This window comes from Athene noctua, chromosome 1 (assembly GCF_965140245.1).
Source record: "Athene noctua chromosome 1, bAthNoc1.hap1.1, whole genome shotgun sequence".
NCBI lineage: Eukaryota > Metazoa > Chordata > Aves > Strigiformes > Strigidae > Athene > Athene noctua.
Window position 1 is genome coordinate 41,497,650 of NC_134037.1, and position 15,272 is coordinate 41,512,921.

The 15,272-nt window shown below is 43.2% G+C and overlaps 1 protein-coding gene across 1 annotated transcript in view; it reads left to right on the forward strand.

Moving 5' to 3' along the window:
- Positions 1-11,925: 11,925 nt before the first annotated feature.
- The window catches only part of ZNF292 (zinc finger protein 292), a 53,061-nt gene continuing 49,714 nt past the window's right edge, over positions 11,926-15,272 (forward strand). Inside the window, exon 1 of the mRNA XM_074895991.1 lies at positions 11,926-12,165. Coding sequence (XP_074752092.1) covers positions 12,004-12,165 — 162 coding nt within the window. The 5' untranslated portion in view covers positions 11,926-12,003. The remainder of the gene's footprint in view (positions 12,166-15,272) is intronic.

Here is a 15,272-nt window from a genome sequence, read left to right on the forward strand (position 1 = left end):
GCCCACAGACTAACACAAAATGCATTTAACAGTACTTGTTTTGATTTCACAAAAATATGTATTGAGGTCCTTCAGCTTCTACAGTCTTTGGTGCAGGCAGATACTCACAGACCGGTGAAAAACTATGCCAGTAAGTGCCACACAAGAACCTGCAAGCAAACCCTCAGCTCCAGCTTTGGGATGTTGATGTCTTTTTCAGAAGTGCACTACACACTGTTCTAAGAGGGAAGTCAGAGCCTTTGGCTAGCAAGATAATAAAAACATTTCAATGCCACCACTCATTACCTGACTATATTTTTTCCTGGGCATATCCTTTAGAGTTGTTCTGGTATTTTTTAAACGTTTTAAATGCCATATCTAAATGTTAGAAGGGAAATTCAGAGATAGCACAACGTTGCTACTTAGCTATTTGGCTAGTACCAAATACTACCAAGTGAAGTATGACTAGGTAAAAAATGTTAATATTTGATATGCCTTATCAAGCTGAAACATGCATTTTTTTTATTTTAAACAGAGCTTCACAGCAGCATTGAAGCAGGCAGAGAGCACTGGCCAGCGAAACCAGATTTGCTGCTGTATCATATGCTGCAGAACATGGCAATACAACTGATTCATTACAGCAAATAAGGTCATGAGTTTGCCATTGATTTATTGGTTTAAAGGGTTGCATGTGTGAAATCAGCTCACTCTGACAGGGAAAAGTAAAGCTCAGTGCCAATGTCTTTGTGTTTTAACAGTTTTCTGGCTCTCTGCTTTAGCTCCTCCACCAATGCTGCTTTAATGTGCAGTGAAACAGAGGAAGCAATGTCCTTGGGAACTTCTTCAGTGATATGATATACCCATAGTAGTGTACTTTAAAAAGTTGTATTAAGAAAATCATGAATTAGGACTCACAGACATATGATCAGCAGTCCTCAGAGCACAACTTACAGAATTGCTCTGTGCAAACAGGCAGGACACAGAATATAGTGATTGATGGACTCTCTTGGGGTGTATGAAAGGGTCCTCTGTGCCTACCTTCAATTTACTTTAAGAGTTACACATCCTGCTGTCTGAGAACTACTGCTGGGTCACAAGATACCTTGGTGGTGGTCTAGCAAATGTTTGCAAAAAAAAGTTTAAATCCTATGCACATGCTTCCCCTCCCACTCAGCCAAATCCTACATATAAAGTTGCAATCAGTACCAGCTACAAATGAGGAATGAGCAAGCACTAACCACGGAGAAAGTGATTCATCAGTCTAGCAAATTAAAGTATAACAAAATAAAATTGAATGCAGATGAAAGAGTGGGTAAGAGAAATGAGAAAAAAAGCAGGCATGGATATGAACTGATACTTTCATTATTTACCATATTTGGTATGTATCTTTGAGGTTATGGCTACACATATTCTGCAAGATTTACTTGAATAAGCCTGAGATTCGTCTGATCAGATGCAGGCGACTGCAATGCCATACAGACACTTGAGCTGACTGACTAGATTCCCTCAGAATCAAAAGAGAAAAAGGCATTTTTAGACCTTTTTTTGACAACTACCTCAGGACAGGATAAACTGATGACTCTTCTTGGTTTTAAGGGGAACCTAGACAACTATCTCAGATGTAGGCATCTACAGCTGCACCTCAGATTCTTACATTTGGCTAGATAGAGCTCACAGCAAGCACTAAAAGACCAAAACCCCTCCTTTTAGCAGGCTGCCTAAATTTACCCTTTGTATTCCCTGTTTCAACCACTACAGCTTTTCTCAGAGCATCACTACAGATACTGAGGTTCTGAAAGCAGGTTAAGCAAGGCCAAGGCCAAGAAGGGTATCAATGCAGGATCCAGGGCAATTGTGCAGGCACTGAATGGCACCACAACCTCCACCTGCACAGTATGGCCCCATACGAACACACCAGCGAAGCAGAGACAGAGAAGCATGCTGCCACATCTGAGTTACTAAATTCAGCTGAGAAGCAAGGCTTGTCACCTGGGTCACAGAGATATCCTGATGCAAGCGTATTGCTCCTGTACCCGGGACCAGCACAGCTTAGACACCTCTGCATAAACTTCCCTGCTTGGTGTGGAGCTCACCTGATCAATCTGTCTGAGGCCAAAGACAAGGCTCAGTGCTTGAAGGTAGGCTGGCACACACCCTAGTTTAACACCTTGGCACAGCAACCCACTCACATCCAGCAGTGACTACGCTCACTTCTGCTCTCTTTCTCCACCAACACACTCTCCTTCTATCCCAGTATGCAGAGAGATAATTTCCAACAGCAAGTAGACATTCAAATACAATTTAGGGCAGAGGATCACACCAGGTTCCCGACTGAGCAGTCTGCAGTTGTTTGCAGAGCAGCCACTGGTGTGAAGTCTCATTAACTTTGGTAATGTAGCAAGTCCCAGTGATTTCAGCAGCATTTAATCATGTACTTACATGTTGGCTGAGCAGGGGTGTACATAAGCACACATGCTTTGCTGATTACAACAATTTTTTTGATACTAAGCACACACACTGCAGAATGGTATTGGGATTGTCGATTACAAGTTTAGGGAGCCCAGCCCATGTTCCCATGATACTTAGGAAAAAAGAAAAAAGTCAGAGGTATTTAAGTTAGTGAGCTGTGACAAACTTCACCATGAATTCATAGAATTAGCTGAAGTAATGTTTGAATCATTGATGATCAAGAAATAACAACAAGCAAGGAAGGTTCAAAGCCTAGAAAAATATAAATGCAATACCTATTTTTAAAAGAGAGGATAGAGGACTTAGAGCATTTTATACCTGTCAACCTAACTTTTATCCCTTGAAACGGAACAAATTATTAAATGGATAATTTGTAAATACCTAGAAGATTATAATAATTATTAAAAAACAGACAAAATGGGTTTGTCATGAAAAGAATTGTATCAATTGATGCTATTCTCCTTCTCTGACAGGATAATTGCTCTAGCAAATAAGTGCAAGTGGCAGATATGATGCATCTTGACAATGACAAGCTTTTGACACTGTCCCACACAGCATTCTTCTAAGTAAGCCACGACAGTGTGTTCCAGAGGTAATTAGCAAGCCGGTAGGTGCACAACATTTGAAAAATTGTTCTCAAAGTGCAGTAATTGATGGTTTGATGATGATCTGGGAAGGTTTCTCTGGAGGAAAGCCACAGGACTTTATCCTAAAGCCACTTTTATTCCCCACTTTTATTAACAGCTTGGACGATGGCACATGGGCACACTACCACAGTTGGGCAGTGACATCAGGTTGGGGAAAGCGGCAAAGTTCTTTGAAGGATAGAAATAACACTAAAAACAGGCCTCAAAAATTCAAGAAGCAGCCTAAAATCAACCAGCCAAAATACAAACCAGATAACACTCTGGAAAGAGAAAGCTAAAGAAAGTTAAATATAGAATAGAAAACAACTCTGTAAGCAGAAAACAATGTGGGAGATCACAAACTAAAGAGTCAACAATCTAATAGATGACACGAAGAGGAATTAGTCTGCTTAACTCAGCCCTGGCAAAACCCCAGCAAGTGTAGTACTGGGTTAGGCATTGGTCACTGTACTCCAAGACAGATAATGGCAATCCACTGCAGGGGAAGTATGACACCAAGGATAGTTTAGGAAAGCTAAAGGAATGGAGTTTATGTGGCTTAAAAATAGAGCAGTAAATTGAGAAATGAAGAGATCAAGGTGGAGCATTATAGCAGCACTCCAAAATGTAAAAGGCTAACATAAAAGATTTGGTGGCCATTGTTCCACCGTGACAACTAGAGGAAGAACAAAGATCAGACGAATTTGCAGCAGAGATTTAAGTTGGGTATTATGAATCCATTCACACAGTTAGGATTGCGAAGCACAGAAACCGGCTATTTTAGAGGCTGTGAAATCTTCCCTCCAGTAGTCTTGATCCTACTTCTTTTGAAATAGAACATGGCAAATTTGCTTGTATGAATAATAAAAATACTAAAGGTGTACATGGTCATCAGTGAGTTTGAAAGGTCTGTTTGGTCTCTGTAAACCAAACCTTACTCAATTCCTAATATCATTGCAACTCTGCATTGCAACGATTCAATGTTTCTGTAAACATGGGTTTGAAAGGCAACAGGATCAGACCTATATTTTTCCTTACACAATGGTGCCTAAGTAATGGAATGTGCGTCTCAGATTTTTAATGTAACATAATTTAATACAGGTTTTGTATTTGAATAGTATATATAAATCATGCAAAAAGAACTGCTATCTCAGTCTAAGAAGAGAGCTACTAAACTGTGTGTCCTAGACAAAGGAAATATTTTTCAAGTGGTTTGCCTCAGGGGGGATTTAACGGAGGAAGTTAATGCATTCCAGCAAGAATCTCCATCACTATAATACCAGTGGATTAATTGTAAGTAAAGCTAAAGCTATGAGTGAGGAAAATTTGCAGCATAAGGAATGTTGATGAAAAGTGTGGGATGGCTGTTGAAGATAAATACATAATTTGAAATGAATTTTATTTAAAATGGTTATATTTTTTCATCATTTTGTTATTCCCATGACTAACTCTCAGCTATGAGTTTTTCATTTTATTCCAAGAAATCATTTTTGAATCAAGAATTCATTACATTTCCATCTTTTCATTTTCAGTGCAGTGGTTTCTTTCTCTGTGCAATGATTTTATCATCTGATTGCAATCAATATTGCTGTAACAGGCAGTACATGTAGTTCATCATCAGTCAGAGAATGGTAAGGGATTAAGAGCATTTATACTACCCATGCTTAAAATCCATCCTTCTACCTCCTTCTCCTGCCCTTTGCAGGCTGTACCTTTTTTTCCTTCTGTTGACACTGGGATCTGTATTACACCAAAGGTCTTCAGTATTAATTTGATGAAAAATTCTATGAAATACTCTTTTTAAAAATAAATAGGTTGCTGTAAAACATACTCTCAAGAAGCATTTTCATGCTTTATCACAGCAAAGAGCTGTGTGTCTCTACTAGGTAATAAACTGATTATAAAATAGCGAAATCACAAAGAGTCAGGAATACAGAATGCAGATCAACATGAAATGAAATCTTTTAATTGACGTCATACCTACAAGCAAATTCTTCCTTTACCTCTTAGGAAGATATTCTCAACTGTTAGTTTAAATAAACTCTCTCCCCACCCTTCCCAAGTTGTTCACAACAACTGTCCTATCCTGATGCCCAATCCTTTTTTATTGTGCTCATGAAACAAAATTAAAACCCAAAATTGTTTCTGTGGAATCCTCCTAATTTAAATACCTATCTTGTCAAATGGGGAAGAGAATGAAGAGAAGAGTGTAATGATGGGAAAACATATCCATCTCAACAAGAATAAAACTATTGAGGATTAAGGCAGTGTGCACTGGGAAGTGAACAAAGGAAAATTATAATCAGAAAAGACAATTGGAAATGTAGAAAGGCACCGTTAATTACAGGTAATAGTATTGTGGTTTGTATTATATTATGTAAAATGAGAACACAACCACTCCCTTGCTTTTAAGATAGCTCTGAAACTATTTTGTAAGATTTCCTTTTGAGAAAACAGCTCCAGTCATGACCCAGTCCATATTTTCAAATGTGCTGCCCTTCCTCATCATTAATTTGCTCCCTCTGGAATAGAAAGATTCTTCACACAATCTGAAAGTGGATGTTGCAAAAACTTTCTCTTTTCCTCCTCGCAGCTCATGCAGAAGACAGCCTACAGACCACACTTTGCACATTTGGGGTTTTTTCCTTGCTAAGTGAAATTTAGACTATTTCATTATTGAGCATGTCATGGTTTAAGCTCAGAAGGCAACTGAGCACCACGCAGCTGCTCACTCCCCTCTTCCCCCCCAGCCCTGGAAAGGAGGAAAGCAATAGACCCAGCAAACTGAGATAAGGACACAGAAAGATGGAGTTATCCTTTAAGGCACAGGCAAAAACCAGACTCATTAGGGAAAGAAAAAAAACCCACAAAATTTAATACAGACACTAACAACACCACAACCTAACAGACAGAGTAGGACTGTGAGAAGCATTACCATATCTTGAAAACACCTCCCCCCATCCCTCCCTTCTTCCCAGGCTCGGCTTTGCTCCTAGTATCTCTATCTCCTTTCTCCAGCAGCACGGGGAGCAGGGAATGGGGGGTGCAGTCAGTCCTGCCCCTTCTTCCACCTCAGAGCAGGGGAACCTCTGGCATTCCTCTCTGATCCAGTGCGGTCCCCCTCTCACAGCAGACAGTCCTCCACAAATCAGCTCTGACATGAGCCACCCCCACAGGTGTGTGGGTCACCCCCCCTGGGTCCTCCCAGTGCCAAACTACAACAGCGAGGCCTTCTTTCCATGGGGTCCCGGCCTTCTTCAGGCACAGACACCTGGGTGGGCGTAGGGCACCCCACAGGCCGCAGGTGGATCTCTGCTCCACCACAGACCCCCATGGGTGGCAGGGGCGCGGCCCTGCCGTCTCGCCACGGGACAGAGGAGTCTCTGCTCTGGTGCACCTCACCCCCCTTCTCCTCCTTCCTTCCACTGACCTCAGTGTTCACATAGATGTTCTCCTCACAACTTCTCTTAACAACTCCCACTGCTCCTCCCAGCTTCCCCTTCTTAAATAAATTATCGCAGAGGCATGGCTAATTGGCTTGGCCTTGGTGCAAAGGCAGGTCCAACTTGGAGCTTGGGGAGCTTCAAGAAGCTTCTCACAGGAGGCCACCATTGTAGATCCCTCCCCTGCTACCAAAACACCCCCACCACTCACTCAAACCAGGACAGAGCAATATACAGACCCACATCAGTGATTCTGAATATTGGTGAAAATGGCCCCAGCCTTGACAAAAGCCAGCAGTATCATTAAGAAAGATGTGACTACATGGGATTAATTTTCTTCCCCCTTTTGGAGTCCATGTTTCATTTGCAATCAATTTTCATGATCAGATTCCCTTGCACAAATCTACCATTTTACTGTTTCCATAAAGTTTCTTTTGTAATGTTGTGGAGGAACACGTAATGCCTTAAAAGTAGCACTATTTATTTTCTAACATAATAGCTATATCTGTTTCGACATACTCAGCAATCAGTTAACACATATTTTTCTTCACACAGTACCGCCTTTTAACTTGAAAAGCTTTTGTCCTAACTGATGCTTACTTTTAGTGTTTCTAGACTGAAATCATACTTCTTTTCACCTTTTGTTTCACTAAGCTAAACGAACTATTTTTATTCTCCTCTCATAAAATAGATTCTCCATTTTACTGATCATGCTTTGAGTCCTTCTCTGTACCTCCTGCAGTGCAATTTATTTTTTTCTGAATAATAGTGACCAGAAGTGCACAAATTGTTTCAGATGAGATGAGACCAATGTTTTTATCTGCGGTATCTAATGGAAATACCTGAGCTGTCCTGTCGTGTGATTTTAGTAACTTTTTTTGCAGCTGGATCGTATCTTGGTTTGGTCATCGTCAACTAATACGAGCACTTTCTTTCTACTGTCACTTCCAACTAATGAGGCTCCCCCCCTAAGTAGAAAGTACAGCTATCATTCTCCTTGCTCATCATGTTATTAAAATTAATCCATTCTATTATTTAGATTCTCAAGGTCATCCAGTCTTGATCCCACTCATATTGAAAGTGTCTCACTATTTTGTGTCATCAGCACATTTCATTATTGCAGCTCATATTTTTTTACCTACATCATTAATGGAAATTTCTGGCTGAATAAAGATCTTCTGATGTTTCAGATGGGTACGCGATAGGTTTTTTGCTTTCATCTCAAATGTGGAAACATTCATTTTCATATCTTCTTTCTCATTAGCCCCTGCTTTAATTTCCTTTGTAAGGAAACTCAGCTGGGTTTCTGACAATTCTCACTTTATTCTTACCATTCTTAATATTTTTCAAGCGATCATTTTGTTCCATTCCTTTCAAGCTTTTGATTGTTCCCAATAACCCTTTTGAAGTGGCTATTTATCCAGCTGGGACTGACTGTCCCTCTTGTTTGAGATATGAATTTCAGATACGTTTTGCAGAGAGACTTGACAGATGCCAAGCCTTCTCCACACGCAAGTCCTCGGCCACCTAGACACAGCTGTCATCACTAATTCCCTTATTTCTCGAAGCTTGACCTTTGAAATTAAGAACCTTAGTTATCAACCTATTTTTGCTCCAAGTGGTATTCTTCCTAATAATCTTACAAAAACTATTTATCTCCAGACCTGAACCCAAACATCTCTAGCACATCTTCATGCTCTCTTACATAAGCTCTTTCCCACATTTCCCCAATACTGACTCAAACAAGTTCTACTTTTTTTCGCTGTTTCTTTTTTTAATATCACACTGCAAATTCTAATCTTCCATCAATCCCCTTTGCCTCCCAAACAGCATGAGTGTTTTAATATTCGTGTGTTCCTGTCCTAACTTCTATAGTCATATCTTCTGTTATCCCTAAAGGATCTAGTTTTGTTGTCTGAGCTCCAATGACATACAAGCAACACAGCTGTTTCTCGTTAATACAACATTCTCCCTGGAAGAGTTAACAGTCCTCCTTCCAATGATCAGCTACATCCAGTCTAAGCAACACTCTCATCACTATTCTAACCTTTTCTCCTTGCTGTCCATTGTCCTAACCTCTTGTATTCCTGTTGCTACTAGCTTGATTTTCATCTTTCGGCATCTTCAAACCAATAGTGGGACATCACATAACTTGTTTCTTTTTTTAAAGCTATTTCAAACCACTGATAGGCAAATAACTCACATACAGGGGAGCTTAGATCGCAAAGATTCCTTTTTCTCTTACCATCTCTAGACTGGCCCAGCATCCCAAAACATACAACCAGAGTATCTGAAGAGCCATAGGCTATGCCTCCTCTTAATGACAGGTTTATTTGAGACATGAGAATTGATGTGTAGAGCTAGGAAAACACCACACTGTGGAAATACTGAGTCAGTCAAGGAGGTGGCAAGAGTAAGAGAGGGGGGAAGTAAGAATGGGGAAGAATATATCTGAATCCCAAAGGAATTTTTTATGAGGAGGAATCTTTACAGCCACAAGCCCTTATCTTAAATCTTTATTTCTGACACACCCTAGTAATAAGCCTGTCAGTTCCTCTTAACAAGAAATTCCATCTTTGTACAGATGTAAGACTTGGGTCTTTCCTCTTCCAGTCTTCCACTCTTTTTCTGGTATTTCTCACAGACTCCATCCTCTTTTTATTCCTTGGATTGTTTTGGTTGGTTTGGGTTTTTTTTTCCTCTCATGGTATTCTTTGTCCTTCCCCATACACACATCTTCCTCATCTCCTTCTTTCTTCTCTGTATTTTTCAATACATCAAATGCCTTCCTTGGCTATATTTCCCCTGCAATAGTGATCCTCAGCTCTCTTACATCACATTCTTTCACTGTTGCACAGCCTGCTCCACAAGTCCATGGAGAAAATGGGTATCTGAAAAGACTGTCTTCTCTGCACAATTTCTTTCTTTTCTGTCACCATCAGGCAGCAGCTCTTCTTTTCCACGAGCTCTATCTACCGCAGTGTAGTTCCTGTGAGGATTCAAAGACAGGATGAATACCACAGCTTTGTGTCTGGCCATGCCCAACTTTTTTCCTCTTCCTCAGGCCACTGCTACGCTTACATCAGTAGCTGTCATCATATTCTCACTGTCGTCAAACAAGAAAAAAAGAACTCCTCCCTTATTCACCACTGTTTGTGGTCATTCCTTCTACTTACTAATTCCTTCCTTGGTCTCTTAAGTGTAAGCTTAGCAATTAACTGCCTGTGAACCATGATTAAAGATGAGAATCCTCCCTTGAATAAGGCCCCTGGAGGCCTAAGTGCAAGTCCTCTTCAGGATAGCACAGCTGAAGGATAGGTCCCTTTCCACTTGATCCTGATGAGAACAAAACAAGCAACCCTTACCCTACCATCTCCCAGTGCTAAGCTTTTGCATGAACAAGAAACTCATTCTCCATGTTTCTCCTTCCTTCCTTCCTGGCCTAGGCTCAATTCAGAAAACCCTCTGGGCAAGGAGGAAACAAGACAGCAAGTTAAAACAAGGAGAGACTACGTATATGAATTGGACTATTGCGGTTTACCCTTAAGTGAAAATAATTACAAATAGTGCAATAGAGGACCGAAAGAGTTATCCAGAGGAGAAGTTATTTTAGCTCCTGCAGATAAATTAAGTGATTGAGAAAGAATAAATAGATCTTTGTGCGGTTGTTTCTAGCATTTGCATCACTCATTAGTATTGGTACTATAGGCAGTTTGGTGGTGAGTAATACATACAAACCAGTCAAATTTTTCTGGTACTACATTAAGCCTTAAATGGGAAAGCTGAAAGATTTTTCTTCTGCTGCTTGGAACAGAATGGGTTTCATGTACAGTGAAAAACAGAAACTTAACGAGAAACATACCACTTTGGGTATACTGTTATGACCTGAAATGCGGTCATTTTTGGACCAGACTGCCAGGCCTATCTCCAAAATGTTGCATATTCAATACTATCACTGTGAACAGCTACACTGGCAGACTAACGTTTCTGCCATCTTGGAAGAACCTCTTTTCTTTCCAGCTCTCATTTAGTGTTAATTCCATCATACACCTCAGCTTTCAACTCTATGCAAAAGTAGGTAGCACTACTTTTCCTTCATGACAAAAAGAAGGGAAGATAATCATCAAATCAGTCTAACGGTCATACCAGATAAGTTAGTGGGTGTAAGATACTGTATTAAACCTGGGTCCGAGCAAGACTGACTGACATATTGAGGAATCTGCTACACCTCTTCCAACCAAAAAAGTGTTATACTTGATTTAAATTAGTGCAAAATACCAGAGTATTCCTCGTTTTCCAGATAAAGTGAAATGCCCAGCTTAACGCAGTACACCTTCTCTGGCTGCTGGCTGACAAGAGAAATGATCCGGTCCTGACAGACAGTGCTCTTGCTGCAGTAACACATTTCCTCCTCACTTCCTTGATGAGCTCTGGCAACGCAAAGAGTGTGAAGCCATCAACCTGTGTCAACCTATACAGCCTAGAAGACTGCAAAGCATGTATATATGCCAATTCAGTGCCCATCGGGTCCATTTTTTCCTCATCAACAAATTTAATGCCTCAGGTCAGTCTCCAGTATTGCCAATACTTGTGACAGGTGAAAGTCTCCTCAGCTTCTTGGGCAGATGCGGGGTGTAAGAGGGAGCTCAGCTCAGCACCAACACTGCGCGGGCAGCAAAGCCCTCCAGAACCTCCAGACCTCAATTGGTTTTTGAAGGGCAAAGCTGTATGTGTCACTTCCAATTACAATAAAAAATGAGATGATCCAGATATGAGGAAGACAACTCAGTGGCATTCTTGAGGCTAACACACACCATTACTTCCTGCAGAGGAAGAAAAAAGAGGGAACAACATGCAACAAAACTCCAGCGGCGTTGACCATGGCTGGCCCAGCAGCGGTTGGTCCCGCATGGCGCTCTCAGGCAGGAACAGGGTGGAAATAACTCCTTTGGGCCCCTGGGGAGAGCTGCAGCCTCGCTGCACGCAGCGATGGCCAACAAGGGAGATACATCTCTGGTACAACCAGGCCATGCATAAACCATCACTGCCTCCAGAGCTCGAGGGACAGCGGCGAGGGCCGCCCCAGCGCGGCTGTTCCGCGGCAGCCCCGAGAGGCAGGGCCGCCCCCGCCAGCCCGGGCACCGCCATTTGCTGCCATTTGCCGCCAAAACCCGTCGGCGGGAGGGCGGGGAGGGGCGTCACGTGGCCGCGAAGCCGCCAGGCGCGTGGCGTCGCGCCACGTGACGCGAGGAGACACGCCCCCTTCCCGCTCTCGCCCCTCCCCGCCGCTGTCCTGCGCCGCGGGGGACGTAAGGCGCGCGCGGGCGCGCGCGCTCCCCCGTTTCCACGGCACATGACCCCTCCCCGGAACGTGGCATTGTGTTATCACGTGACCTGGAGACGGAGCGGGGGGGTTGAGGACGCCGAGGCAGGCAGAGGCAGGCAGCGAGGGGGGGGCTGCGTACGCGACGGAGCGGGGTGCGAAGATGGCGGACGAGGAGGCCGAGCAGGAGAGCGGTAGCCTAGGTGGCGACCTCCTGGAGCTGCGTCGCCTGCGGGAGCGGCTGGTGGAGCTAGAGACGGGGCTGCGGGAGAGCCCTGAGCCGGCGGTGCAGGCAGCTACCGAGTACTGCAAGCAGCTCTGCCAGGTCAGGCCGCCTCTTCTCGTCCCTTCTTCCCTTCTCTGCCCCCGCCCGCGCCCTCCCCTCCCCCGCGGGGTGTGTGTGTGCGTGTGCCCGGTGAGAGGGAGCGCGGGGGGCGGGCGGGAGCGGCGCCGCCCCCGCCGGGACGCCGAGGGGGGAGCCGGAGCCAGCGGCCCGGTGCCGCGGTTGGCCCGGGCGGCGCTCGGGGGGGGGGCCGCCGGGAGTTAGTGCTCCGGGCCGGGCGCCGCGGGGCGATTGACGCCGCCGGTCATTGTGGGCTGAGATGAGGCGGCCCGCCCCCCCTGTGCCGGGAGCCGCTCCGGCCGGGCCTGTAATCCCCTTCCCCCGCCTCTCCTCCCCCCCTCCCCGGCGGCCGCCCCGGTTCTCGCGGTCTCTAGGCCCCTTTGTTGTGCTCTGCGGCTCGGCTTATCGAAGGGCCCTTTGTTCCTGGTGGTGGCGGACCGAGGCCCCCCCTCGCCCCGTCCCCTTTCCTCCGGCCCCCCTCCTCCCCTGGAGGCGAAGCGCGGGGCGAAGGGAGGGAGGCGGCAGTCCGGGAGATGGGGGCTCCGCTTCTCCGCTGAGGGGCCGGGGAGGAGCTGAAAGTCTGTCCCGGGTTCCCTCTGCGCGGGGCTCCTGCTCTATGCCCGAGTGCCCCCTCCTCCCCCCTCCCCTTCCCCTCTCCCTTCCCTATCTCGTGCCCTAGAGGCATAGCGGAGTTTTTCTTATCCTGGGAAGAAGGCGGCGGTGGAGTTGTGCTGGACTAAATAAACTAAGTCGCCAGCGATGGTGGCACGTCTGTAGATCTGCGATGCTGCTCACCGTTTTCTCACCCTGTCAAGGGAGCGCAATTCCACCTCAGGAGAGGGCTCCTGAGCTGGCCCTGTTTGAAGCACCATTGTGTGTAATTATTCCGGCTGTGACTGCCGTCGGGAAAAGGCCTGCTTCCCGAGGGCTTGGGCTGGTCCTGAAGCAGGGATGTTTGCAGGTGTTTCTTCTGAACTGGTGATCCTGCTGAGTATCCCTTTCTAAACAAACTTTGTGGTGCTAGCTCTACAGTTAAAACAAACTGCTCCATTTTAGTCACATACGTGTGTATACATTGTCCTGATTTCTTTTAGATGGCCTTCTCAGCATTAGCTATGACACAACGTATAAAACAAGTTCTTAAACATTTTAGGCCACAGAAATTCACATATTATTGTCACCCATTCATGGAACATAGGCAAATTGTTAAGAGGTGGAACGTATAAGAGTGAATTCCCATGGTTGGTTTGAATGGTGTTTTATTTGTGATTTTGTATCTGTTTCCTTAAAAGAGTTTATAGCATGCTAATTTACATGTCTCACTTCTGGATTAAACTGGGCTCTACTTCTTGCTAACCAGGGAGATTCGCTACTAAATATTTTAAGCGTGCTTCTTTCTTGTATTTTATTTCACGTATACAGGAGTTGTGTTTCAGGTTCTTTTTCTCCAGTCAAAATTTATCACCTCATATTTGGGTAGAATGTCTGTGTAGATGCACAGAAACAAGACTGGTTTATGTTGGTTCAGATCACTGTGTTCTCAGTGTCTTTAATCTTTGTGCCTACTTTCTTAATTTCATCCGCTGGGAAGTAGAAATCTGGCTTTCCTGACTCTGGCTCGACTTTTATCTTGTGAATGAGCTGTTCATTGAACTGAGATGGTTGGGTGGGTGGGAATGAAGACGCCATTCTTGACATGTACAGAGTAGATTACTGGTGTCTAAAGCAGATTTATCACTGAAAGTATGGTTGTGTGTTCTTAGTGAGTGGCTTAAGTAGTTGATTGATTTGAAGTTTAACAAAAATTAATATTATTTTAATGGCTGTTACAAAGGTCCATTGTAAGGCTCAAGTTTACTAATTTTCTCATACACCTTTCAAAAACAAGTCTTTGTGAACAAGACAGTTGTTTAGAAACTGACCTAGACAAAAATCCATGCTGTTTTGAAATGAGTTACTGTCCCTTCTGTACCAAGATTTATAGGAAGACTGTATATGTTTCTGCAGATTGAAGAGTGACGTGTAACACAGAGTTGAGGCATGACATTCAATGTTGAAAGATTCGGCTTTTCAAATTTTAAACCAAGGTCAAAGCAGATGCTTAATGTATTAAATAGTGGTGGTGTTGGGTGGGTATTTTTTTATACTGGTTCAACAGAGATTTTTAAAATCTGTTCACCTGTGCTGGTGGTGCCAAAATACTTATTCAGCCTCTTCTACAGTTTTAATCCTTTATTTGGGCTAACACAAAATAGTATTCATGATTCAGATAGTAGGCTTAGCTACTTAGCTTGCATTGCATGACAGAGGTTATAGAAAATTCCTGTAATAGTAAAAGCCATCTCAGAAATCTCTTTTAAATATTTTAAAGGCATCTGCCATGATTTCTAGAATAAAGTCTTTATATATGCATGAAAGAATAATTTGACTGTTCATATATACAAAACTTAGTCTAATTTATATCTTAAGTCTCAAAGTGCAGGGCTGAAGAAATGTCTTAGTGTTTATCTCTGTATGGTTTCACCTGCTTTTTTTTTTTTTTCATACTTAGTTTCTAGGCATGAAATAACTACACAGAACTTGGAAAGTCTTGTGTCCTTATTGTATTTCGGCAGGTAGGGACTCTGGAGCCAGCAACTACATAGCTTGTTGCCCTAAATCAACTTTTTAATTTTTTTTTTTTAACATGAAGTGGGTAGCATAATGTTTGAGAAATAAGCATATTTTCATACGGAAGGAAGCTAAAGAATGTGCAGTAGAGCACTGAAAAATCCTTAGGTTTAAAGGCGAATAAGGGATTTAAGTACTCTGCTGTCATTAAATGAAGTGAGAGTTGTACAGCCAAATCCGTTATCTGGTTTTGAAAAATCTCAGTTTGAACTATTTCAGTGTTTGTAACCCAACAGTGTAGAACTGTTACAAACACACAAAACCAAGACCCCTTTGCAGAAAATAGTGTTACAGAACTGTTTTCTTTTGTAAGAATAAAGTTTACTTTTATGTATTTTATATGCAGCATTTCATTATCTATAAATATTTTTGTGTTTTGCTGCTAATTGCACTGTGAAATGATGCAATTATTCTTAAAT